Here is a 27,076-nt window from a genome sequence, read left to right on the forward strand (position 1 = left end):
GTGCAAAACCTCTTTGGAAATAAGGCAGGGCAGGTGACTGAGGCGTCAGTAGGGGAGGACTTTGGGGCCAGTGACCATAATTCTATTAGATTTAAAATAATGATGGAAAAGGATAGACCAGATCTAAAAGTTGAAGTTCTAAATTGGAGAAAGGCCAATTTTGACAGTATTAGGCAAGAACTTTCGAAAGCTGATTGGGGGCAGATGTTCGCAGGAAAAGAGACGGCTGGAAAATGGGAAGCCTTCACAAATGAGACAACGAGAAGCCAGAGAAAGTATGTTCCTGTTAGGATGAAAGGAAAGGCTGGTAGGTATAGGAAATGCTGGATGAATGAAGAAATTGAGGGTTTGGTTAAAAAAAAGAAGGAAGCATATGTAAGGTATAGACAGGATAGATCGAGTGAATCCTTAGAAGAGTATAAATGAAGTAGGAGTATGCTTAAGAGGGAAATCAGGAGGGCAAAAAGGGGACATAAGATAGCTTTGGCAAATAGAATTAAGGAGAATCCAAAGAGGTTTTACAAATACATTAAGGACAAAAGGGTAACTAGGGAGAGAACAGGGCTCCTCAAAGATCAGCAAGGCGGCCTTTGTGTGGAACCGCAGAAAATGGGGGAGATACTAAGTGAGTATTTTGCATCAGTGTTTACTGTGGAAAAGGATATGTAAGATATAGACTGCAGGGATAGAAGCTGACATCTTGCAAAATGTCCATATTACAGAGGAGGATGTGCTGGATGTCTTGAAACGGATAAAGGTGGATAAATCCCAGTGACCTGATCAGGTGTACCCTTGAACTCCATGGGAAGCTAGAGAAGTGATTGCTGGGCCTCTTGCTGAGATATTTGTATCATCAATAGTCACAGGTGAGGTGTCGGAAGACTGGAGGTTGGCTAACGTGGTGCCACCGTTTAAGGGTGGTAAGGACAAGCCAGGGAACTATACATCAGTGAGCTTGATGTAGTTGTTGGAGGGAATTCTGAGGGACAGGATGTACATGTATTTGGAAAGGCAAGGACTGATTAGGGATAGTCAACATGGCTTTGTGCGTGGGAAATCATGTCTCACAAATTTGATTGAGTTTTTTGAGGAAGTAACAAAGAGGATTGATGAGGGCAGAGCGGTAGATGTGATCTATATGGACTTCAGTAAGGCATTCGACAAGGTTCCCTATGGGAGACTGATTAGCAAGGTTAGATATCACGGAATACAGGGAGAACTAGCCATTTGGATACAGAACTGGCTCAAAGGTAGAAAACAGAGGGTGGTGGTGGAGGATTGTTTTTCAAACTGGAGGCCTGTGATCAGTGGAATGCCACAAGGATCGGTGCTTAGGCCCTCCATTTTTTGTCATTTACATAAATACTTTGGATGCGAGCACAAGAGGTACAGTTAGGATGGCACCAAAAATTGGAGGTGTAGTGGACAGCGAAGAGGGTTACCTCAGATTACAACAGGATCTGGACCAGATGGGCCAATGGTCTGAGAAGTGGCAGATGGAGTGATAAATGCAAGGTGCTGCATTTTGGGAAAGAAAATCTTAGCAGGGCTTATACACTTAATGGTAAGGTCCTACGGAGTGTTGCTGAACAAAGAGACCTTCGAGTGCAGGTTCATAGTTCCTTGAAAGTGGAGTCACAGGTATATAGGATAGTGAAGAAGGCATTTGGTATACTTTCCTTTATTGGTCAGAGTATTGAGTACAGAAGTTGGGAGGTCATGTTGCCGCTGTACAGGACATTGGTTAGGCCACTGTTGGAATATTGCGTGCAATTCTGGTCTCCTTCCTATCCGAAAGATGTTGTGAAAGGGTTCAAAAGAGATTTACAAGGATGTTGCCAGGGTTAGAGGATTTGAGTTATAGGGAGAGGCTGAACAGGCTGAGGCTGTTTTCCCTGGAGTTTCAGAGGCTGAGGGGTGACCTTATAGAGGTTTACAAAATTATGAGGGGTATGGATAGAGTAAATAGGCAAAGTCTTTTCCCTGGGGTCGGGGAGTCCAGAACTAGAGGGTATAGGTTTAGGGTGAGAGGGGAAAGATATAAAATAGACCTACTGGGCAATTTTTTCACACAGAGGGTGGTACGTGTATGGAATGAGCTCACAGAGGTAGTGGTGGAGGCTGGTATAATTGCATCATTTAAGAGGCATTTGGATGGGTATATGAATAGGAAGGGTTTGGAGGGATATGGGCCGGGTGCTGGCAGGTGGGACTAGATTGGGTTGGGATATCTGGTTGGCATGGACGGATTGGACAGAAGGGTCTGTTTTCATGCTGTACATCTCTATGATTCTATGACTCTCTAACTGGACGATCAACTGGGTGGTACAGCAAGCTTGAATAGTCTAATCCTGATCTACCCACGGTTCAATCAAAGTATTTGTTTTGGTTATCAACTCTTTTTTAAAAAAACACTTTTCAATTAAGAGCAGCAATAATGAAGGAATACATATGCTCATCCTATCAACAATGGTACCACCAGTCTGTTTTAAGATTTTACATTTATTCTTGTGGATAGTTTTTTCCCTTCGTGCTATGCTAAGCTTTAAATTCTGGCTGAAGGGTGGGCTGGGGTCAGGTCTGCACTAATACAGGTAACAAATGAAATTATTAGGAGGTACATGATAATTGCTCAGGATAACTTCTATAATGTTCTCTTTCTGCAGGAAAGAGTGTGACCTCCACTGCTATTCTCCACAGCAAGTTAAATTGAACTGAAATGCAAACCTGTGGAGCATCACTTGTCAGAGCTCCAAACGTCAGCACTTGTACAGAAAAACTATGTAGGTTTCTCAAATCATTCATTGCCTGCCACTAACAGCCTATTTACAGTCCAGTAACATTCATCAATACATTTGTGAGAGTATGCATTCAAAACATCCATTTTCACCTTCTTTAATCCCTGTGCTCTTGTGATTACATTTTCATATCTTGGATCATGACCCTAGCACTTGCTCTCTAGTGCCTATGAGACAAATATACTGTATAAATGCAGCATCACTTTTATTGAGGTCATGTGCTGTAAAACAGTGATTTTTCAGCATTCAATAATTCATATTTGTCACTTGGACCAAGAACTCTCCCTCTCTCAAGGATTTTGTGAAAGCCATTGGCTTTTCTTTCACTTTAAGGGAATATGTGGTCTGTTGATCTGAATCATAGGTATATTCTCCCACTTGTTTTGGATTGCAGATTGATAGTTCAGCAATAGAACCCACTTGCTTTACTTCATAGTTGTCCTCAGGATGAAGCTCCACAGTTCGCTGTCTCACTGGATGGGAGAATCAGGCTTAGTGAACTCAGACTTCATAAACATTCCTGATGAATGTCTTATGCCCGAAATGTCGACTCTCCTGCTCCTCAGATGCAGACTGACCTGCTGTGCATTTCCAGCACCACACTTTTCAACATCTAACTCTCAAGCATCTGCAATCCTCACTTTCTCTTAGTTAACTCACAACATAGAGTAATGGTGATAGCTTCACCAGCTTCCTTGTTCTGAGGCACTTGTTTGAGAAATACAGGAAGGGCATTAACTTTCAAGGAGGCGCTAGTTTGTTAGTTTCCAATGTACAAATATACCTTCCAGTATCCTTTGGTTTAAGTTTGTCAACAATCATCTCAATCTCAGATCCTTCTTTGCTTCATTGCTCATTTGGCATTAAAGGCTGGACTGGACTGTGTGACTGAACATTCTCAATGATACAATTCCTTATAAGCATCACTTCGCTTGTGTATGTCCTTAATACAACTGCACTACTGTATCTGATCTGCAAATTTCACATTGCATGATGGTGTATCATCTTCTTCATCCTTAAACTTTTACTTGAAGGTCAAAGAAAAGGCTGCAATTGTCAGATGAGCTCTTGATTGTGCGTTACCAATGTCACAGATTCAGTGGACATTGCGAATCTTTTCAAGCATATTAATTGTAAGGCTTAGGAAAGTACCATCATGGTTCAACTCATACTTCTTGTTTGAATTGATTTCTGCCTCAATCTTTGGTCTGATTGCTGAAAGTATTGATCTAGCCTTGCAATATTTTGCTTGATTTTCAATTTGACAGAGATCTTTCCCATATTCCTATTGAAAACGATGGTATGTTTCCTTAGAATTTCTGATAGATCAGTCTCTGCATCTGACAAGCAATTTACTTAAGCCCAATGAGTTTGATTTTCTTCCTAATAAAACTGGAAATTTTCCTTTGGTAGTGTGTTAAGAAGTGTTCAGGGTAACCAAACATTCTCATTGATACAATTCCTTAAAGGCATCACTTCGGTTGTGCACATTCTTAATACATTTTTTGAGGGTTGCAGCACAATATGACTCAGGTGCTTCTGATACATTGACGGATTAATAAAAATATGGGCCCACTTGTGGCTCAGTGGTAGTGCTCCTCATCCTAGACCGAAAGGCCAGGGCTCAAGTCCCACCTGTTCCAGAGCTGTGTAATAACATCCTTGAACAGGTGGATTAAAAAAAACTTTTAATTTTTAAGGAATTTTTTTTTAATTCAATGAAAATTCTGCTCATATCTACCGCCATTTTTTACAAGTTTGATATTTACTAAGGGAGTGACCCAGTATCGGAACCTCCTCTTCAGATTGAGTGGGTGGGCTTTTCCCATGCCCTTTTTGTACTCGCCTACTCAAGTTTCTGCACTTGGATGTTAAGTTTCTTCTTCAAACATGCTAATTCAACATGCCCTTCTTTCTACACATTCTACATACAGCTTCCCAACATCAGTAATTTCCTGCTGTGACTGTTGTTCCATACTGATGGCAGCTTTGAGTCTGTATTGGTTCTCTTCTTTCAGCCACCATTTTGTGAACTCTCTGCTCAAGCTTAGCTGTTGAGCTTCCTTGGCTGCAAGTTCCATCAAGACTATCTCTGTTAGCATCGGTTGTCTCCAAATTCCAAAATTCCTGCCAACATCTTTAAAATTTCTATGAACTGAAGACAGATTGTACTGGTTGTGTCTCAGGATTCTGAACCCATCAACAGTCACTGCTGGTTTTGGTGAAAAATGAATTTGTAGGATTCCTACTATTCAGAGCTTTTTTAACACGACTTTTTTGGCTGTATCAGACTTCTCAGGAGGTTAAAAGTTGTGCCCCCCATGATCCTTAGGAATGCAAGGGCAACTATATCTGATTCAATTTTGTTAGCTTGAGCAAAATAATGTAACTTCTCTATATATAAAGAGCCAAAATGCCTCACCATTCTGTTTTTTTTTAACACTGGGAAGGGCCTGTACTGCATGATGTACCACACAAAAAAAAGTACGAGTTCACACTGTTTAAAATAAGGTAATCCTGAGACTGCCTGTTCTCTCGAGTCTATCTTCCAACCCAAAACATTTCCTTCCTTATAGTGCTTGTTACTCAGTGTGCCTTTAAGGTGGGGCACTTGGCAAGCTTTTTTTAAAACACTGCTCACCTCTTCTTTAGGGGAGTTATTTCATTTTTTTTTAAATGACTGTCCTTGCTTTGTTGCAGTAATGGCATCCCTTAATTTATTGGAGTCCAGCTTACATTTCAGAATTATAAGCATAGGCAATAATGCTGCTTTCAATATGTACAAATTTGATTTTAAATGTTTACATAAATACTTAGTTTATATTTATAAATATAAACTATGATAGATTTTTGTGATTTAGCAGATCTCAGAAACACCTAGTGGCAACAGTCCAGAATTACATTGACACTTGACAAAATCATATATAACAATAAATCTTGGTAATGTCTTATCAAAGCAGTGTTTTGAACACAATCAAAATTAAGAAATACGTTAAATCTTGGTTTACTTTGATTCATGCTTATACATTTCTTGACTAGGTAACAACTTGTAAGATCCTTTATCAGCATTTTGATACGTTTTTCTTCTTTCCCTCTCTTTCTGTTATGAAGGTGTTCAGGACAGGCTGAATTCAATTTTCACAACTGATCAGCTCCCTCTAGTGCTTTGCCAGTCTAGTCTAGACTAAGAGAATCTGGAGAAAAAGCAATGTAGCCAAGCCACCGTAGTGTCTACGTAGAATTGTATAAATGCTTTTCCAGTAGAATCACCTGATGGCAATCAGGAGAAAGTTTGGGGCACCGATGCCATTCTAAAAGCTGTACTGCGTCCTGCTAACATTGCACAACTGAGAAAACCAAACCTGGCACACCTTGACCTGTATCACTCTACTCATTAGCAGAATGATCAGGGGATTTAGCAAACTTATATCTCAGTTTTTAAAATGCAGTGAGTGACACTCTTAAGTACAACTGGTTAGGGGTGTGATCTTGCATTACTGCCAAATACCTTTCAGTGCCAATAACCAAAATTACCTGCATTACTTGGAGTAATGTTTCAATCTGATTCTGGAATAACAGGAAAACAAGCTGTACAAGAACTTTTACAGAACCCCACATCATAATTTCATTTGGTGCTCGGTGGAGTATAATTTTAATGCCTGTCGAGACATTCATTAGTTTTCATAATTATTAGTTCAACAAGAAAAACACAATTGCACAAGATTTGAGGAACACCTTCAATAGACAATAGGTGCAGGAGTAGGCCATTCAGCCCATCGAGCCTGCACTGCCATTCAATATGATCATGGCTGATCATTCCTAATCAGTATCCTGTTCCTGCCTTATTTCCATAACCCTTGATTCCACCATCTTTGAGAGCTCTAACTAACTCTTTCTTAAATGAATCCAGAGACTGGGCCTCCATTGCCCTCTGTGGCAGAGCATTCCACACAGCCACCACTCTCTGGGTAAAGAAGTTTCTCCTCATCTCTGTCCTAAATGGTCTACCCCGTATTTTTAAGCTGTGTCCTCTGGTTTGGCACTCACCCATCAGCGGAAACATGTTTCCTGCTGCCAGAGTATCTAATCCTTTCATAATCTTATATGTCTCAATCAGATCTCCTCTCAGTCTTCTAAACTCAAGGGTATACAAGCCCAGTCGCTTCAGTCTTTCAGTGTAAGGTAATCCCGCCATTCCAGGAATTGACCTCGTGAACCTACGCTGCACTCCCTCAATAGCCAGAATGTCTTTACTCAAATTTGGAGACCAGAACTGATAACCATACATTTATCCATATTAAACTGCATCTGCCATGCATCTGCCCACTCACTTAACTTGTCCAGGTCACCCTGTAATCTCCTAATATCCTCATCACTTTTCACCCTGCCACTCAGCTTTGTATCATCAGCAAATTTGCTAATGTTATTGCTGATACCATCTTCTATATCATTAACATATATTGTAAAAAGATGCGGTCCCAGCACGGATCCCTGCGGTACCCCACTGGTCACTGCCTGCCATTCCAAAATGGAGCCATTTATCACTACCCTTGGTTTCCTATTAGCCAACCAATTTTCAATCCAATCTAGTACTTTGCCCCCTAATTTTACTCACTAACCTCCTGTGTGGGACTTTATCAAAAGCTTTCTGAAAGTCCAGGTACACCACATTAACCCCGATTATCCGAAGGACACTGGCGGGGAGTATTTCGTTTGGTTAATCGAACGCCGGATAATCAAGGTTCCTCTGTAAAATGCTACATAAATTCAATGTTTCATAGTTTTAAAAACAAATTTAGAAATAACACTCCAAGCCCTGGCCTACGCATCACTAACTAAATCTATATAAGATTAACAATTGTATTTAACATGGAACCACTTGCATGAACAAAAGTAAAAACAGTAAACTTCAATGAATTCCCACTTTTTTTGGATATAATTGTTTCAGGAGGCAATTTTGAATATAACTGTAGTTGCATACATATTTTACAAATGAAGATGTAAAATATTTCACACAAATAATCATATGGGGATTATTTCACACGAATAATCCACAGAAAATTCATATCTATAGTTCAATGATGACATGTCAATCACACAACCGAAGAACAAAAGTCCTCAAGTGTAAAGAAAGGCTCAAAAAGCGGGAGGTATTCCAATTCAGGGACAAGATGGAGTTTCTTGCAAGAATTTAGTCCTCTCAGCTTATCATATATTCACGTATGGGTACAATGACAAATTTCATGGGAAACGCATTCTGCTTCTTGATGGGATCTTCTCAGCTGAACCTTTAGGCAGCATATTTGATTCTCCACCACCCAGGACTACTCCTCAACTTAACCTTTCCTGTCATCACCTCAACCCACCCCTGGAGATGCCAGAAACCAACTGAAAAGCACAACATTTCAGTAATTCTTTCCTATAGATCTCCTGAAGTCTAACCCATAAAGAAGTGCTTTTTACGAGGGCTAGCAATGCAAGATCATCCTGATCATTCCAATGGAACCTGGGTCCAGTGCCACAAAAGAATGAATGACTAGCTTTGTTCCATGATGTATGCACCACTGTTCTGCTCAATGCTTCAAGCTCCTTACATTGTCTGGATATCACTGATTGGCAAGTATCTCCTCCATCATTTGCCTCATTAATGTCTGTCTCTTCACAGCAACCACAGATGAAGCACTGCTTGCATTATAGTCCTAGACACTACCAACACCATCTTTGGGTATGTTGTGTTCTACCAAATGGACAGATCCATGAGAAATTGCTGAAAAGGGGCATTCAGTCTGTTCAGAGCATCATCGCATGAAAATTCCCCAAGCCACAAACCATCTTGACTGGAACTATACTGCTGTTTCTTCACTGTCATTGGATCAAAATCATTGCTCTCCTTCCTTAAATGCACTGTTCAACTTCTGGTCAATGGTAACCCCCAGGATGAGAGTGTTAACCTTAGTAAAGTCAAGTCAGCTACTGGGTTAAGGCAGTCAAACATTTAGCACAGGTGTATTGATCCAAGAAGAAATATCAGGAACGAGATGCATGTTTTCCAGTTGAGATAATCAATCTAACCTTTGAGCCATTATCAGGCAGATCATGTCTTGAAAGCCTGTCCCATTGCCATATATACATGATAAAGTGCACAAGTTTTCCCTTCTTTAAGTGGCAGCCTCGATCTTTACATTGTGCTGCCACATAGAAAGCAATGTGACTCTTGGTGACCTTCACAATAGCCTGTGATACAGCCCAATAATCTTGTACTTGACCCTTTGCATTACCATTTCATTGTCATGTTGTTAACTATCAGGTATACTGCCCTGTGTACACTCCTGCATGTCTGAATGTGGAATAATGTCCCCAGCACGATCCCCTCAGCTGGTGAATCTTAGATGCCTTTCTTGAAGGGACATTGTTGGGACATTAGTGTTTGGAGTTCTAAGAGATTAAAATCAAAATCCCTACAGTGTGGAAACATACCCTTTGGCCCAACAAGTCCACACTGACCCTCTGAAGAATAACCCACCCAGACCCGTCCCCCTACTCTATTATCCTATATTTACCCAAGCCAATGCACCTAACCTACACATCCCTAAACACATTAGTGTTTGGAGTTCTAAGAGATTAAAATCAAAATCCCTACAGTGTGGAAACATACCCTTTGGCCCAACAAGTCCACACTGACTCTCTGAAGAATAACCCACCCAGACCCGTCCCCCTACTCTATTATCCTATATTTACCTAAGCCAATGCACCTAACCTACACATCCCTAAACACAATGGACAATTTAGCATGGCTAATTCATCTAACCAGCACATCTTTGGACTGTGGGAGGAAACTGGAGCAACTGGAGGAAACCCACGCAGACATGGTGAGAATGTGCAAACTCCACACAGACAGTCGCTCGAGGCTGGAATCGAACCCGGGTCCCTGGCACTGTGCGGCAGTAGTGCTAACCACTGTGCCGCCCTAAATAAAGATTCTTTGATTTAATTCTGTAGAATTGCTTCCATTAATGCAACGATATTAAGAGTGCCTACAGAACAGTTTTTTCCCCCAATTTCTGCTTTGCTTCCCTCAGTTTGGTATTTGCACTGTGTAGGAAGAAATGCAAACAAATCTGGGGGTCCCTCCCATTTAGACTGCACATTTTTGGAGAAAATGTATTTTGAAAACTGAATTGGAGAAAAACAGTGATGGCAAACTTTTCCTTCAAGTCATGAACTCCTTGTCCTCTATTTCTTTTCTCCTAGAACTATAAATAGTCTTCTTTCCTCTGGTGTCTCTTTGTCCTTCTTCAGCACCCTTGTGACTATCAGCCCTTTCACTATCATCCTCAATTTTCCACCTCATTCCCACTGTCCCCACTCCCACAAAGATCCTTATGCCTTAGGCTTTTACTATTCCTTTCTTAGTTTACCTGCTCATTTGCCCTCACCAGAGTACACAATTTCCCCCATTGTGTTCACCACTCCTATCCTTCCTGACCCTTCGCTCATGACTGTCATTCATATGCATCCCAGTTTGCTGTGTCTATACCGCAGAGTTCCTTGAGCATGTGACAACAACACCCTTTAAGTTTCACTCCGTATCAGTGAACGTTTTCAATAGCGTTCCCTGGTTAGTTGCGTTAGCATGAGGGTGTGTGTATACATCTACTCCAACATTTCGCACACAGAGATCAGCATCTCAATTGTGGCACTGACTTCGGTTCCAGAAGTTACTGCTACTCACAGGCCTTGGAGATCCCTACAGATGAAAATAAAAATTAGGAGGTATACACTCCTTACATGTTCAGTGTTAAAGAACTAAAACTAGGAAGACTGAATATAACTGAGACTTCTCATTGACTGGTCGACATGAAGAAGCTTCACTTGTTACAATGTTAGCATCTGTGCACTGAAATGGTTTAGATATGAAGCACCTAACTAATGGAAGACATTTACATACTGGAGCTTGGAGGAAAAAGTCTACTCTGCTCATCACATGCCTCATTATAAATTGACCAGTTTGTGAACAGACATATTCCAATATTTGGCTAACAAAAACCTGAAGAAACATTACTTTAAATATTTATTTATTTATGTTATATATTTTTTCAAGTATAAATTTAACAAATAATAAAACAAATCATCCAGGTGAAAACTATATCAATTTTGGACTGAAAATTTCCAAACAGGAACTAACAATCATCTTGCAAATACAAGTACTATCCAGGTAGTCAAAATCTACATTTAAATGGGATGTGTGCAAGGTAATTCTCTCAAAAATGAAGACTCAATAGTTTTGGTTTAAATTCTTAAAATCCCATCTTGGCTCTTTTCTTCTTTGGCTGAGATGATCCAACTTGACTCTGAGAGGATGGTCGCCAGGGTACTTCATAAGAAGATGCAACTTGTGATGGTTCAGGAAAAGACATCTGAATGGATGAAGTTAATGATAATGGCATACTTGGTTCATCACCCTCTTGAGAAGGTTGGAATGAATGGTCTTCCAGGGCGGCTAAGTAATTTTGAAGAATCCTTTTCCGTTCCTTGGGAATACTGACTAACTGCATTTCCTGTGAAAAAATTGGTATGGGTGCCTGGCTTTGTTCCACTACAGCCGCACTGGACTCAGCCTCCATTTCTCTACGAGACTCTTTAGCAACTGTCCTAATTGATTGATTTGCCTCAGCTGATTTATTGGATGTAACATTACTTTCTGTACCAGACAAATAATCACTGTGTTCTGAATTTATTCCAGAGAAAGTACTCCAACTTGAAAAATCACTGAAGTCAGACAAGCCAGATACTGAGGAAGTGAAACTGCCCGAGAGCTCTTTCCGTTGCCTTATCCGGGCTAATTTTTCACGTCGTCTTTTCGCACGTAGTGCTTGAACCTTCTTATCCCGGTTCATACCTAGCTTTTCTTCCCACCACTGACTCCACTTTCCTTCCCACGCAGCTGTCAGCCTTTCACTTAGTTCATCTCTCCAATTTGAGGCATCCACAACATCTGGGACACTAACAGGATCCAGTATTGGAAACGTACTGTGACAAAGGACTTGTTGCTTCTCCATAACTGCACTCATTTTATTCCACAGTTCCCTGCATGTGTCAGTTGATTCTTCACCCTTCTTAAATGTTTTACATGGAAACAAACGTTTTGAACTGATACCAGTACGTTTGTAGAGCATATTGGAGGCACTTTGAAAGCTTTTTTGCTTCTTTAAAAATGAGTTTACCCATCTTGAACATGTGGCAAGAGCAGTGCAACTGGGTTTTAAAGGTTTATTAGTACATTGGAAACTTTGTTCATCTACTTCACTTCGTGAAGAATTTCCTTCTGGTCTTTCAGTTTCACCTTGTGCCAAATCTTCTGCTCCTTCATCCCTACTTTCTGTAGAATGATTTGATGATTGTACCCTTTCAGTCAAAATTGAGTTATTTGGTTCATGATCACATCCAACCCTCACTCTAGAGGTTTTTCTACTTGTTGATGAATTCTTATGAATTAGCATCTGGTAAAACAGGTCTCCCACTGCAGAGAGCTGAATCACTGACAGGGACTTTTTGCCACAACAATGGTAAAGTGTTGCGAGTCCTGTAAAATAAGAACAAGGGTTTTTCTTCCTATCAAATTCATTCAGGACCTCAAACACCAAGTTGTAAATTTAAATTGCATCTATTTCTCATCTTGTTCCAAACCTACGGGTACATAAAAACTGCAACATACCTTCATGCTACCTTAATGATTATAAAGCGAAGATCTTGTAAGATTTCATAAAAATTATATTTCCCATATATGAATCAGTCATTGTGAAATGGTAAACAAATTTACAAACAACTACGCTGGTTATCAGACTATTTTAATACAACCTTTTGAAAGATGCACATCTCACCTGCTCCAGGGGAGTGAAGTCTCTCAACAACTGCTTCATGTTGCCGAGGTAACTTGACCGGTAAATGCTGCATCATATCGTAAATACTAGAAAGCTTCAGTGGTGGGCCAAGTGACTTGCAAGGAAGCTGAGATCCACCTAATGAATTTTTAAATGTTTTGATGAAATTGAATATTGTATAATAATTATATTCCTGCATTACCACTTAATTGGCCTGAAACTTGTGCAGTTTACAACAAATCGTCAATGAGATGTGTGGGCTTTATTGTGATTTCAGTACTAATCACTGCACTTCCTGCTCTCACACTAATAGGAGGTTGGTGCTGAAGACGACATTTTTGTGCACCCATTGAATGCTTGCCACCCTATTGCTCATCTGTCTCACTACCTTACGTTAGCCGTCCAGCTCACTTACCTCAGTCCTCAGGAGAGTAGGGAGACAGTGAAGGGTTTGGAGTTAGATAACCAGTTATAATGTAGTGGGTTAGACAGCCAATGGTTACAAGTGGGGCAGAGATTAAATTGTGACCCCAGGATTTTTATCTGGTGTTTTGTGATTCAACACCCTCTGAAAACTGCAATCTTTAAGTACGGTTTAAGTTTGCCAGATGCGACAACACAACATTTATGACTCTGCATATTGGAGAAACATTTGAAAAATATATTTTATTGGTGTTACACTTGTTAAAATATATTTGAGTTGCTCAATCGTGGATGGTCTTATCCTTTAATGCCAGCAGCTACCTATGAAAATGTTGGCAATGATGTCAGAGGCACTGAGGTCAGAGTGCAACCTCTGTAGTTACAGCAGCAACAAATTCAGCCTTACTGTACAACCAATCTTAAATTTTATTTTTGTGGAAATTATGTTAAATATCTCCAGTGACTTAGACTTTTAAATAATTAAAAAAAAAATATTTAAAGAAGTCTGTTTAATCCAAGTCTATGTTCCAATCTTTAATTTACTCAATGAAATTGTGAAATTAAAATGATTTCAGTATTAGTGCTTTTTGTTTCCTGGTAGGCTAAGGATACTTTAATCTGATTAGTGCTTTGAGGGTTTGATGACATTACTGGAGTGAGACACCCGTAATCCCCATTGAAATGCAGTATAGCTAAGTTAAAGTTCTCTCCACAGAAATTTCTGGATCTAACCGTTTTCTGAGGGGTCAGCAGTGAGTGTCTTTGCTTTACTGTTAACTGCAAATCCCAGGTAATTGAGCCAAGGCACCACCATCAATGACTTCTCTTCTGACCCTTTACTGTACTTTTAGGGACCACCAATCTTTAGACCCCCACTCGATTAACCACGTTATCCACAGCACCTTGGTAACCCTGGATCAGCTTTTACACTTGTGATGACATATTCTGCTCCATCATTTCACCAACTCTCAATCCCTCTTCTCCCTTAATACTATTCCTAAAATCAGTTTAACACAACTTCTCCAACAAAGGACACTGGTTTAACACACTTAGTCAGAGTCATAGAGATGTACAGCACGGAAACAGACCCTTCAAGTCCAACTCGTCCACGCCAATCAGATATCCCAACTTAATCTAGTCCCACCTGCCAGCACTTGGCCCATATCCCTCCAAACCCTTTCTATTCATATACCCATCCAAATGCCTTTAACTGTTGCAATTGTACCAGCCTCCACCACTTCCTCTGTTAGCTCATTCCATACACGTACCACCCTCTGTGTGAAAAAGTTGTCCCTTAGGTTTCTTTTATATCTTTCCCCTCTCACCCTAAACCTATGCCCTCTTGTTCTGGACTCCCACAGCCCAAGGAAAAGACTTTATCAATTTATCCTATCCATGCCCCTCATGATTTTATAAACCTTCTATAAGATCACCCCTCAGCCTTTGATGCTCCATGGAAAACAGCCACAGCCTGTTCAGCCTCTCCCTATAGCTCAAATCCTCCAACCCTGACAACATCCTTGTAAATCTTTTCTGAACCCTTTCAAGCTTCACAACATCCTTCCGATAGGAAGGAAACCAGAATTGCACTCAATATTCCAACAGTGGCCTAATCAATGTCCTGTACAGCCACAACATGACCTCCCAACTTTTGTACTCAATACTCTGACCAATAAAGGAAAGTATACCAAACGCCTTCTTCACTATCCTATTCACCTGCGACTCTACTTTCAAGGAGCTATGAACCTGCACTCCAGCAACACTCCATAGGACCTTACCATTAAGTGTATAAGCCCTGCTAAGATTTGCTTTCCCAAAATGCAGCACCTCACATTTATTTGAATTAAACTCCATCTGCCAGTTCTCAGCCTATTTGCCTATCTGATCAAGATCCTGTTTTAATCTGAGGTAACCCTCTTCGCTGTCCACTACACTTCCAACTTGATGTCATCTGCAAACTTACCAACTATACCTTCCGAGTTCATATCCAATTCATTTGCAGCATTTATAATAGAATTTAAAATGTTCTCCAAATCCCAGATAAGCTACCAAACATTGTTATCTTGCAGAAAATTGTTTATAGCTGCCATTAAATATCTTTGACTAGCCATAGATTTCTGGGTGCCCCTTTAATATTTTCCTTTCTCCCCATCAGCCCACCTTGAACATCCTAAAATCTCCCAAAGCATGCTATTTTTTTTTGAATCATTATCATCTTGTTGTTACAGAGCAGACAAACAAAATCTCACTAATAATAAGTCAGAATTTACTAATCACCTGAATACTGCAGAAGTAAGACTTCCTGGGTACGCTGAGTCCCCAGGACAATCTTGTTTGCTCTTTTTTTGGCTGCCCCACATGCAACTTGTGCAAACATCGGTGGTGACTTCAGCATGTGAGCCCATTTTAGGACAGGTACAGTTGGAAACCGTTCATCTACAATGTAGGCAGAATACTATATTTGAAAAGTAAAATATTGATTTAGTATTCTAGCACCACAAGTATCAATTACTAAATATTATTTAAAATCTCTCACAGGTTTCATAATTAGATATTATGTTTTAAAATGCTTAGATCATGACCTCAACATTGACACAAAATAATCTTTTTTTGGACCACCATTTTCTTCCCACCGCGAAAGCCAAACTGATACATTTTGGTATAAAATCTATTGACGTCAACCAGACTGACAAAGTGACTATTTTTCATGGGTATGTCTCAATACAAATGTTGGAGTGTGCAGAAAGAGAGTGTGCAAACTCTTGGAGTTGAGCTAAGTGTGGGAGTTCAGACAAGTGCTGGAAGGAGGTATTGTTGTGTCTTTCTCCAGCCATTTTTACAAGGGGCTGCTTTGTGGTCAAGGTGCTGCAGGTTAGATTGAAGAGCAGCCCGAGGTGAATACCAGACTTTGTTGAAGAAGAGGACAAGCAGCAACAAGGTGAGGATGAGACTCATTTTTACCCTAAGTCTGCTAGTTGTTAAAGAGGCAGAGATGGCAGTCAATGGAGTGGTATGCTCCTCCAGTCAGATGTGGAAAATCAGGGAGCAGTCGACTGTCCATGGCGAATACATCTGCAGGATGTGTATCTCCCTGCAGCTCCTCTTAGACACCATGGATCAGTTGGAGCAGCAGTTGGAAGCAATCAGGAGCACAGAGGAGGCAAAGAGTGTGATAGATAGCAGTTTCAGGGAGGTAGTCACTCTGCAGGTACAGCCACGTAGATGGGTGACAACCAGGAGAGATAGGCAAGGAGTGCAGGAGTCTCCTGTGATTATCTCCCTCTCAAACAAGTATACCATTCTGGATGCTGTTGGGGGGAATAGTCTCTCAGGGGAAAATAGCAGCAGTAGCTGCCAGGTCTTTGGCACCATGACTGGCTATAATGTAAAGCTGGGTATGGCAAAATCCAAGTGAGCAATTGTGATGGGGGACTCTCAGAGTCATAGAGATGTACAGCACAGAACAGACCCTTCGGTCCAACTCATCCATGCTGACCAGACATCCAAACCTAATCTAGTCCCATTTGCCAGCACCTGGCCCATATGCCTTTTAAATGCTATAATTGTACCAGCCTCCACCACTTTCTCTGGTAGCTCGTTCCATACACGCACCATTCTCTGCGTGCAAACGTTGTCCCTTTGGTCCCTTTTATATCTTTCCCTTCTCACCCTGAACCTATTCCCTCTATTTCTAGACTCTCCCACCCCAGGGAAAAGGCTTTGTCTATTTATCCTATCCATGCCCCTCATGATTTTAAAACCTCTATAAGGTCACCCTCCAGCTTCTAATGCAGCAGGGAAAACAGCCTCAGCCTATTCAACCTCTCCCTATAGATCAAACCCTCCTAACCTGGCGACATCCTTGTAATAAATCTTTTCTGAACCCTTTCAAGTTTCATAACATCCTTCCAATAGGAAGGAGACCAGAATTACACGCAATATTCCAAAAATAGCTGAACCAATGTCCTGTACAGCCGCAACATGACCTAACTCCTAACTGTCTCATCAGAGGCACAGACAGGCGTGTCTACAGTCACACCTGAGATTCCAGGGTGGTGTGCTGTCTCCCTGGTACCAAGGTCAAGGACATCTCTAAGAATTTGCTGCAACTGCTCAAAGGAGAGTATGAACAGCCAGAATTCGTTGTAAATATTGGTAGCGATGACATAGATGGAAAAATATAAGGAGTTAACCACTCGCCTAAAAAGCAGGACCTCAAGAGATATAATCCCTAGATTACTCCTGGCACCATACACTACTGAGGGTAAGAATAGGAGAAGATGGCAGGTGAATTCCTGACTGAGGAACTGGTGCAGGGAGCAGGATTCAGATTTTTAGATCACTGGGATCATTTCTGGGGAAGAAGTGACCTGTACAAGGACAGGTTGGACCTGAACTGAGAGGCAAGAACTGATTAGGGATAGTCAACATAGCTTTGCGCTTGGGAAATCGTGTCTCACTAACTTAAATGAATTTTTGAAGTAGTGAAGAGGATTGTTGAGGGCAGAGTGCTGGACATGATTTATATGGGTGGCAGTATGGTGTCTACAAGTTTCCTCACAGTAGACTGGTTAACAAGGTTAGATCACATGTAACACAAGGAGAACTAGCTATTTGAATGAAGAACTGGTTTGAAGATAGAAGACAGAAGGTGGTGGGGGAGCATTGCTTTTTAAACTGGAGGCCTGTGGCCAACAGTGTGCCTCAAGGATCGGTGCTCAGTCCGCTTATATAAATAATTTGGATGTGAACATAGGACGTATGGTTACTAAGTCTGCAGATGACACCAAAATTCTCGGTATAGTGAAGGTTACCTCAGAGTACAATGGAATCTTGATCAGTTGGGCCAAGGAGTGGCAAAAGGTGTTTAGATAAATGTGAGGTGCTGGGTTTTGGAAAGGCAAATCAGAGCAGGACTTACACACTTAATGGTAAGGTCCTGGGAGGTTTGCTGAACAAATAGACCCTGGAGTGCAGGTTCTTAGTTTCTTGAAAGTGGAGTTCCAGGTAGACAGGATAGTGAAGGCGGCATTTGGTATGCTTGTTCAATTAATTTGGATATAGGAGTTGGGAGGTCACGTAGCGGCTGGATAGGATATTCGTTAGGCCACTTTGGAATCCTGCTTTCAATCCTGATCTCCCTGCTATGGAAGCATTTTGTGAAACTTGAAAGGGTTCAGAAAAGATTTACAAGGTTTGAGTTATAGGAAGAGGCTGCAGAGTTTGGGACTATATTCCCTGGAGCTTGAGGTCGAGGGGTGACATTACAGAGGTTTATAAGATCATGAGGAGCATGGATAGGGTGAATAGCCAAGGTCTTTTCCCCAGGTTGGGGACATCTAAAACTAGAAGGCATTGATCTAACTTGAGAGGGGAAAGATTTAAAAAGGAACCTAAGGGACAACTTTTTCACACATAGGGTGGTTCATGTATGGAATAAGCTGCCAGAGGAAGTGGTGGATGCTGGTACAATTACAACATTAAAAGGATGGATATATGAATAGGAAGGGTTAAGAGGGATATGGGCCAAATGCTGGCAAATGAGACTAGATTAATTTAGAATTTCTGGTCAGCGTGGATGAATTGAATCAAAGTGTCTGTTTCCATGCTGTACAGCTCTATGACTCTATGAATAGGCACACAGAAGTTTGGTTTAAAGTCTCTTGCAGAAAACAGTGGCTCTCATGACTTGAAGCTAAGGTATTCATTTCCTTTTCACTAATCAATTGTCAAAGAAGCAAACAAAATCAGATAATCAAAAACAAAAAAAGATTCAAGAGCACAAACCTGAGTGGTAACAAGATAATGATATGGATTTACATCTTGCAGATGTTTGGGAAGAATTACACGTTCACCTTTTTGACAGTTGGCAGTCGCTCCTATCTTAAACAAGGTTTGGTCACAGGTCTTGCCAGCCTAAAAGTGCATATTCAAAAGCAGTTTAGAATTAGAAAATGATGCGCAAATAGATATGATGTGCAATATGCTTGAACAAAATACAGTCTTGAGGCTTTGGTTTTAGTATTCATTCTTGGATGTGGGCATCATTGGCCAGGCTACCATTTATTGCCTTTCTCTAATTGCTCTCAGGAAAGTGGAAATGAGCCACTTGAACTATCGCAGTCCAAGAAGGCTCCATGGATGTGCTTAAAGGGACATGAAGGAATGGCAATTTAGTTACATGTCAGAACAAAGAACAATCCATTCCTGGACCGGGTCCTTCAGCCCATAAGCTTGCACCAAAACATTTTGCCCTTGCATAATAAAATGGCCATCACTTACAGGATCTGTGCCCCTCTTTTCCTTTCCTATTCATATATTTGTCCAACTGCTTTTAGAATACTGCTATTGTGTCTGCTTCCACCTTCTCTGGCAGCACGTTCCAGGCAGTCAACACCCTGTGTGAAAAACTTGCCCCGCACATCTCTTTTAAACTCCTCTCCCCACCTTGAACCCCTGTCCCCTAGTAATTGACCCCTTCACCTGAGAAAAAAGCCTCACACTTTCCGCTCTATCCACGCCATTCACAATCCAAACTTCTATCAGGTCGCCCCTCAACCACATGTTGTCCAGTGAAAACAAACCCAATCTATCCAACCTCTTCTCATAGTTAAAATCCACCACACTGGGCAACATCCTGGTAAACCTTTTCAGTACCTCTTCAAAGCATTCACAACCTTCTGGTAGTGTGATGACCAGAACTGCATGCAAAAATGTGGCCTAACTAAAGTTCTATAAAGCTGCAGCATAGCTTGTCTAATACCCAATGCCCCTTCCAATGAAGGCAAGCATGCCACAGGCCTTTTTTTACTACCTTATCTACCTGAGCTGCCACCTTCATTGATCTGTGGACCTGCATACACAGGTCCCTCTTCATATCAATACTCCTAAGGGTTCCGCCATTCATTGTATAACTTTAATCTGTATTTGACCTTTCAAAATGCATCACCTCACATTTGGCCGCATTAAATTGCTATTTTTCTATCCATGCCTCCAACTGACCTATATCTGCCCTATCCTCTGACAACCCACTTCGCTATCCACAACTCCATTAATGTTTGTATCACTAGATGGTATGTGACTTTAATGGGAATTTGCAGATGTTGTTTTCTCATGAAGCTGCTGTCCTTGCCCTTCTAGGAGGGAGACACTGTCTAAGAAGCCCCAGAGAGTTGTTGTAGCATATCTTGTGGATGGTACAAACTGCTGCCACTGTATGTCAGTTGTCATAGAGACAAAAGTTCCACAGCACAGAAAAAGACTCTTCAGCCCATCACATCCATGTCGTCAAAAACAATCACCTAATTATTTTAATTTGCCAGCAGTCAACCCATAGACTTATATGTCTTGACATTGTAAGTGTTGATCTAAATACTTGTTAAACATTATGAGGGTGAGCTACAGATTCACATCGCCTTCTAGGTGAAAGTGATTTTCCTCATATCTCCTCTAAACCTTTTTTTTTTAAAGTTCCTGGTCTTTGATCACTTCGTGGAAAAGTTTCTTCCTGTCTACCTATTATTTCCCCTCTTAGCATTACACATCTCAATCATGTTCCTCTCAATCGCCTCTGCTCCAAGGAGAACAACCCCATCTGAACTGAAACACTCCAGCCCTTGCATCCTCCTGGTTGATCACCTCTGCACCTTCTCCAGTTCTATCACATCTCTCCTATAATGTGGATTCCAGAACTGCACATAAAGCTCTAACCGTGGCCAAACCAACATTTTATACAGTTCCAGCATAACTTCCCTGCTCTTAAATTTGATCCCTTGACTAATAAAAGCAAGTATCCCGTATGCCTTCTTAACCATTTTATCTATTCCTGACAGCTTAAGGGACCAGAGAACACTCACACTAAGGGGTAAGTGATCCTTGGTGCTTCCCAAGGTCCTACTGTTCACATATACACCTTTGCCTTGGTTGCCTGCCCCAATCCATCACCTCACATTTATATGGATTGAACTCCATTTGCCACTGATCAGGCCACCTGACTAGCCCATCTATATCCTCCTTTAATTGAAGGTGATATTTCTCACTATGTATCACCTCACCAATTGTTGTAGCATCTGCAAACTTACTGATCAACCCCCCTAAATTCAAGTCTAAATCGTTTATATAAATCACAAACAGCAAGGCCTCCCCAACTCTGATCCCTGCACGACCCCACTAGACACAAATTTCCAGTCATAAAACACCCTCAACCATCACCCTTTGCATCCTGCCACTGAGCCAACTGTGGATCAAAGTTGCCAAAATTTCTTTGGATCCCATGAGGACTTACCTATGCGATCAGTCTTATCAAAAGTTTTGCTGAAGTCAAGTAGACCAAATCAAAAGCATTGCCGTTATCTACTTATCTGGTCACCACCTCAAAAAAAATTAAATCAAGCTGGTCAGACCTGATCTCCCCTTAACAAAAAGATGCTGACTGCTTTTGGTGAATGTATGCTTCTCCAAATGCAGATTAATTCTGTTCCTCAGAATTGTTTCCAAGAACTTCCCCACCATCAAGGTTGGCCTGTAGTTTTCTGGTTTATCCCTTTTTGAATAAAGGTACCACATTGGCTGTCCTCCAGTCCTTGGATACCTCCCCTTTGGTCAGAAAGGAAATGAACATTTTTGCTAGTGCCCCTCCCTTATCTCAGTGAACAACCTGACATATCAGGGAAACCTGGGATAATACACACTTCACAAGTTGTGGACTAACAATCAAGTAGACTGCTTTGCCCTGGATAGTATCAAGCTTCATGAGTATTGCTGGAGCTGCCCTCATTCAGGTAAATAGAGTATTGCATCACAGTCCTGGATTTGTACCTTGTAGATGGTGGCCAGACTTTGGACAGTCAAATAATGAGCTATCAGCTGAAGAATTCCCAGTCTTGGACCTGCTCTCAGAATCCCAGGAATTCCGAGGGGAATCAGCAATGGCATAGCCATTGAATGTCAAGGCCAGTTGCTGGATTTACTCTTGTTGGGAATGGCCATTACCTAGCACATCAGTAAAGTGAATGGTACTTGCCACTTAACAGCCCAAGCCTGGATACTGTCCAGATCTTGCTGCACTAGGACACGGTCTGCTTCAGTATCTGGGAAGTAACAAATCCCCACCTCTGAATTTATGAGAGAGGGAAGATCATTAAGGAAACTGCAGATGATTACAGAAAGAACACTACCCTGAGGACCTCCTGCAGAGAAATCCTGGGGATGATTGTCCCAGCTCCCAATAACTCTGCCTAGGCTAAGCCTCCTTGATTCCATATTCAGTCAAATACTGCCTTCATGAAGCATCCAAGGCAAATGTCCAATAACTGTTTACAACAGGTTTACTGTTTTTTGTAGAATATTTCAGTTGGTGTTGCCAGCTGCCAACATCTATTACTACACACACATGGCCATCTGCAATGGCTGAGGTTCTTGTTTTTGGACATTTGAATTACTTCTGCACAAAGCTTTCTGTAAAACCCCAGAGATGCAGTACTGAAGCAAGGGATGATAACTGCACATGCAATAAAAAACTCCCGTTATAGACACATCATAACACCAATAGACATACTTCTCAACATCGTTATTGGAGGTGAGAGAGATAGGGAAAGAGCAATCAACAATCAATTTCTGAAAATACAGAATATTCGTCAACTTAAGTCCCAAGAGTCCTAAATCTGTTTTAAAAAGCGTACCTACCCTCACATCAGTTAAGTCAAGGCCGGTTCTGTCAGCATACATATAAACTCGTGGGTGAGCTGTGAAATCGCACCATCTCCAAGGCAACTGGGCATTAAAGTAGAGATTATCCGCTTCCTTTCGAATTTTCTGAAGGCTGATGACATTTTAACAAAGAAAGATAATAAAAATGAATGATAGAAGATGCTCCAGCTGACATGTATATTAATTACTAAGCAAGTACATTTAGCACCATCTTCACATAGATCACACCATATTTTACAAGACATGACTGAAAGGGAAGGGAAGGAAACAGTATGCCGAACAACAGCCTGTCCCTCAAACAAACAGAGCACTTTTTAAAGCTGTCCATCAGCAAGTGATAGAAAGAGTTAAACTATCTGACAACCACAAGATAGATCTAAGCTCTGAAGTCTTGCCACATCCAGTCGTGAATGATAATGGACAATTACACAATTAACTGGAGGAGGTGGCTCCACAAATAGCCCCACTATCAATGATGGAAGAGACCAATACATCAATGCAAAAGAATAAGAGTGAAACATTCGCAGCAATCTTCAATCAGAAGTGCCAAGTTGAATGTTCCATTTCGGCCTCCTCCAGGGGTCTCAGCATCACAGATACCAGTCTTCCTTCAGCCATCGAGTCAGAGTTGTACAGCACAGAAACAGACCCTTCTGTCCAACTCATCCATGCCAACTAGATATCCTAATCTAATCTAGCTCCATTTGTCAGCACATGGTCTATATACCTCCAAACCCTTTTAATTAAAAAACTCATCCAGATGGCTAAAATTCTGTATTGTACCAGTCTCCACCACTTCCTCTGGCAGCACATTCCATACACACCACCCTCTGCATGAAAAAGTTGCCCCTTAGGTCCCTTTTATATTTTTCCCCTCTCACCCTAAACTAATGCCTTCTAGTCCTGGACTCCCCCACCCCAGGGAAAAGACTTTGTCTATTTACCCTATCCATGCCTCTCATGATTTTATAAACCTCTATAAGGTCACCCCTCAGCCTCTGACGCTCCAGGGACAACAGCCCCAGTTTATTCCGTCTCTCCTTATAGCTCAAATCCTCCAACCCTGGCAACATCCTTGTAAATCTCTTCTGAACCCTTTCACGTTTCACAACATCTTTCCGATAGGAAGGAGACCAGAATTGCATGCAATATTCCAACAGTGGCCTAACCAACGTCCTGTACAGTCACAACATGACCTCCCAACTCCTGTACTCCATACTCTGACCAATAAAGAAAAGCATACCAAACGCCTTCTTCACTATCCTATCTACCTGTGACTCTACTTTCAAGGAACTATGAACCTGCACTCAAAGGTCTCTTTACTCAGCAACACTCCCTCGGACATTATCATTAAGTGTCTAAGTCCTGCGCTGATGTACCTTTCCAAAATGCAGTACCATGCATTTATCTAAATTAAACTCCATCTGCCACTCCTCAGCCAATCGTCCCATCTGATCAAGATCCCATTGTACTTCCTTGCTGTCCACTACGCCTCCAATTTTGGTGTCATCTGCAAGTTTATTAACTATACCTCTTTTTCTCACATCCAAATCATTTATATAAAATGACAAAAAATAGTGGACTTGGCTTTGAAGTTTGTGGTCACAGGCCTCCAAGTCTGAAAAGCAACTCTCCACCACCACCCTCTGTCTTCTACCTTTGAGCCATTTGGATACAGAACTGGCTAGTTCTCGCTGTATTGCATGAGATCTAACCTTGCTAACCAGTCTCCCATAAGGAACTTTGTCAAACACCTTACTGAAGTCCATGTAGATGACATGCACTGCTCTACTCTCATAAATCCTCTTTGTTACTTCAAAAAAAACTCAGTTAAGTTGGTGAGACGTGATTTCCCACATACAAAACCATGCTGACTATCCCTAATCAGTCCTTGCCTTTCCCAATATATGTAAATCCAGTCCTTCAGGATTCCTTCCAACAATTTGCCCACCACTGCTGTCAGGCTCACCAGTCTATAGTTCCTTGGCTTTTCATTACCACTTTCTTAAATAGTGGCACCACATTAGCCAACCTCCAGCCTTTCAGCACCACACCGGTGATTATCAACGATACAAATATCTCAGCTCGGGGCCCAGCAATCACTTCCCTAGCTTTCCATAGAATTCTAGGGTACACCTAATCAGGTCCGAGGGATTTATCCACTTTATGCGTTAAGACATCCAGCACATCCTCCTCTGTAATATGGACATTTTTCAAGATATCATCACATTCTATATCTTCCACGTCCTTCTCCACAGTAAATACTGATGCAAAATACTCATTTAGTATCTCCTGCGGCTCCACACAAAGGCCACCTTGCTGATCTTTGAGGGGCCCTATTCTTTCCCTAGTTACCCTTTTGTCTTTAATGTATTTATAAACACCTTTTGGATTCTCCTTAACCCTATTTGCCAAAGCTATCTCATGTCCCCTTTTTGCCCTCCTGATTTCCCTCTTAAGTATACTCCTACTGCCTTGATACTCTTATAAGGATTCACTCGATCTCTCCTGTCTATACCTGACATATGCTTCCATCTTTTTCCTAACCAAAGCCTCAATTTCTTGAGTCATCCAGCATTCCTTACATCTAACAGCCTTTCATTTCACCCTAACAGGAATATTCTGTCTGTAGACTCTCGTTATCTCATTTTTGAACACTTCCCATTTTCCAGCTGTCCCTTAACCTGTGAACATCTGTCCCCAGTCAGCTTTTAAAAGTTCTTGCCATCAAAATTAGCTTCCTCTAATTTAGAATTTCAACTTTTATATCCGGTCTATCCTTTTCCATCACTATTTTAAAACTATAGAATTATGGTCATTGAATTTGATTCACTCCATGTGCTAACAGTAAATATTTGTAGGCACTGGATTCTGCAAAGCAGTAAGCCCTGACACCATTCTGGCAATAGCACTGAAGATTTGTGCTCCAAAACGTACTGCTCCCTTAGCCAAGCCTTACAATACTGACTGAAAATGTGTTGCTGGAAAAGCGCAGCAGGTCAGGCAGCATCGAAGGAGCAGGAGAATCGACATTTTGGGCATGAGCCCTTCTTCAGGAATGAGACAATGAGACTGGAAACGATGAGAATCGGGGAAAACTCTCCACTGGTTGGAGCCATACCTAGCACATAGGAAGATGGTTGTGGTTGTTAGGAGTTAGTCATCGCAGCTCCAGGACACCTCTGCAGGAGTTCCTCAGGGTAGTGTCCTAGGCCCAACTATCTTCAGCTGCCCCATCAATGATCTTCCCTCTACCATAAAGTCAGAAATGGGATGTTCGCTGATGATCACACAATGCTCATCACCATTCACAACTCCTCAGATTCTGAAACAGTCAATACTCAAATGCAACAAGATCTGCACAATGTCCAGACTTGAGCTGACAAGTGGCAAGTAACATTTGCTCCACTCAAATGCTAGTCAATGACCATCTCTAATAGTGGACAATCTAATATCTGCCCATTGATAGTCAATGATGTTACTATCATTGAATTTTCCACTAATTAACATCCTGGGAATTACCATTGACCAGAAACTCAACTGGACTCACCAAGTAAATGAAGTGGCTACAATGGCAGTTCACCTTCTGACTTGCCAAAGCCTGTCCACCATTTATAAAGCACATGTCAGGAGTATGATGGAATATTCCCTACTTGCCTGAGTGGGTGCAGGTCCACAACACAAGAAGCTGGACAGAATCTAGGACAAAGCAGCCCGCTTGATTGGCACCATCTCTATAAGTATGCATTCCCTCCATCACCAATCTATAAGATACCCTGCACAAATTCACCAAAGATCCTGAGCACCTTCCAAAATCACGACCACTTCCATCTTGAAGAACAACAGCAGCAGATAGATGGGAACTCCCCTCCAAGCCAGGCTAGGAGGAAGGGTCAAGCAAGGGAGCCGTGGTTTACGAAAGAAGTTTAATCTCTTGTCAAGAGGAAGAAGAGGCTTATGTTAGAATGAGGCGTGAAGGCTCAGTCAGGGTGCTTGAGAGTTACATGTTAGCCAGGAAAGACCTAAAGAGAGAGTTAAGAGCCAGGAGGGGACATGAGAAGTCGTTGGCAGGTAGGATCAAGGAAAACCCTAAAACCTTCCATAGGTATATCAGGAATAAAAGAACGACTAGGGCCAATCAAGGATTGTAGGTAAAAACAAGGACTGCAGATGCTGGAAACCAGAGTCTAGATTAGAGTGGTGCTGGAAAAGCACAGCAGGTCAGGCAGCATTCGAGAGCAGGAAAATCAACGTTTCGGGCAAAAG

At 41.5% G+C, this 27,076-nt stretch overlaps 1 protein-coding gene across 3 annotated transcripts in view; it reads right to left on the minus strand.

The window, feature by feature from the left end:
• Positions 1-10,907: 10,907 nt before the first annotated feature.
• Positions 10,908-27,076, minus strand: part of taf1c (TATA-box binding protein associated factor, RNA polymerase I subunit C) — a 52,147-nt gene continuing 35,978 nt past the window's right edge. For all 3 annotated transcript variants that reach the window (XM_043687074.1, XM_043687063.1, XM_043687082.1), the window contains 5 exons: positions 22,787-22,922; positions 18,890-19,018; positions 15,380-15,557; positions 12,680-12,817; positions 10,908-12,381 (listed from right to left, as the gene is read on the minus strand). In XM_043687074.1, the coding sequence (XP_043543009.1) occupies positions 11,096-12,381; positions 12,680-12,817; positions 15,380-15,557; positions 18,890-19,018; positions 22,787-22,922 (1,867 nt within the window). In that variant the 3' untranslated portion in view covers positions 10,908-11,095. The remainder of the gene's footprint in view (positions 12,382-12,679; positions 12,818-15,379; positions 15,558-18,889; positions 19,019-22,786; positions 22,923-27,076) is intronic.

The sequence above is a fragment of the Chiloscyllium plagiosum genome, chromosome 1, assembly GCF_004010195.1.
Source record: "Chiloscyllium plagiosum isolate BGI_BamShark_2017 chromosome 1, ASM401019v2, whole genome shotgun sequence".
Lineage (NCBI taxonomy): Eukaryota > Metazoa > Chordata > Chondrichthyes > Orectolobiformes > Hemiscylliidae > Chiloscyllium > Chiloscyllium plagiosum.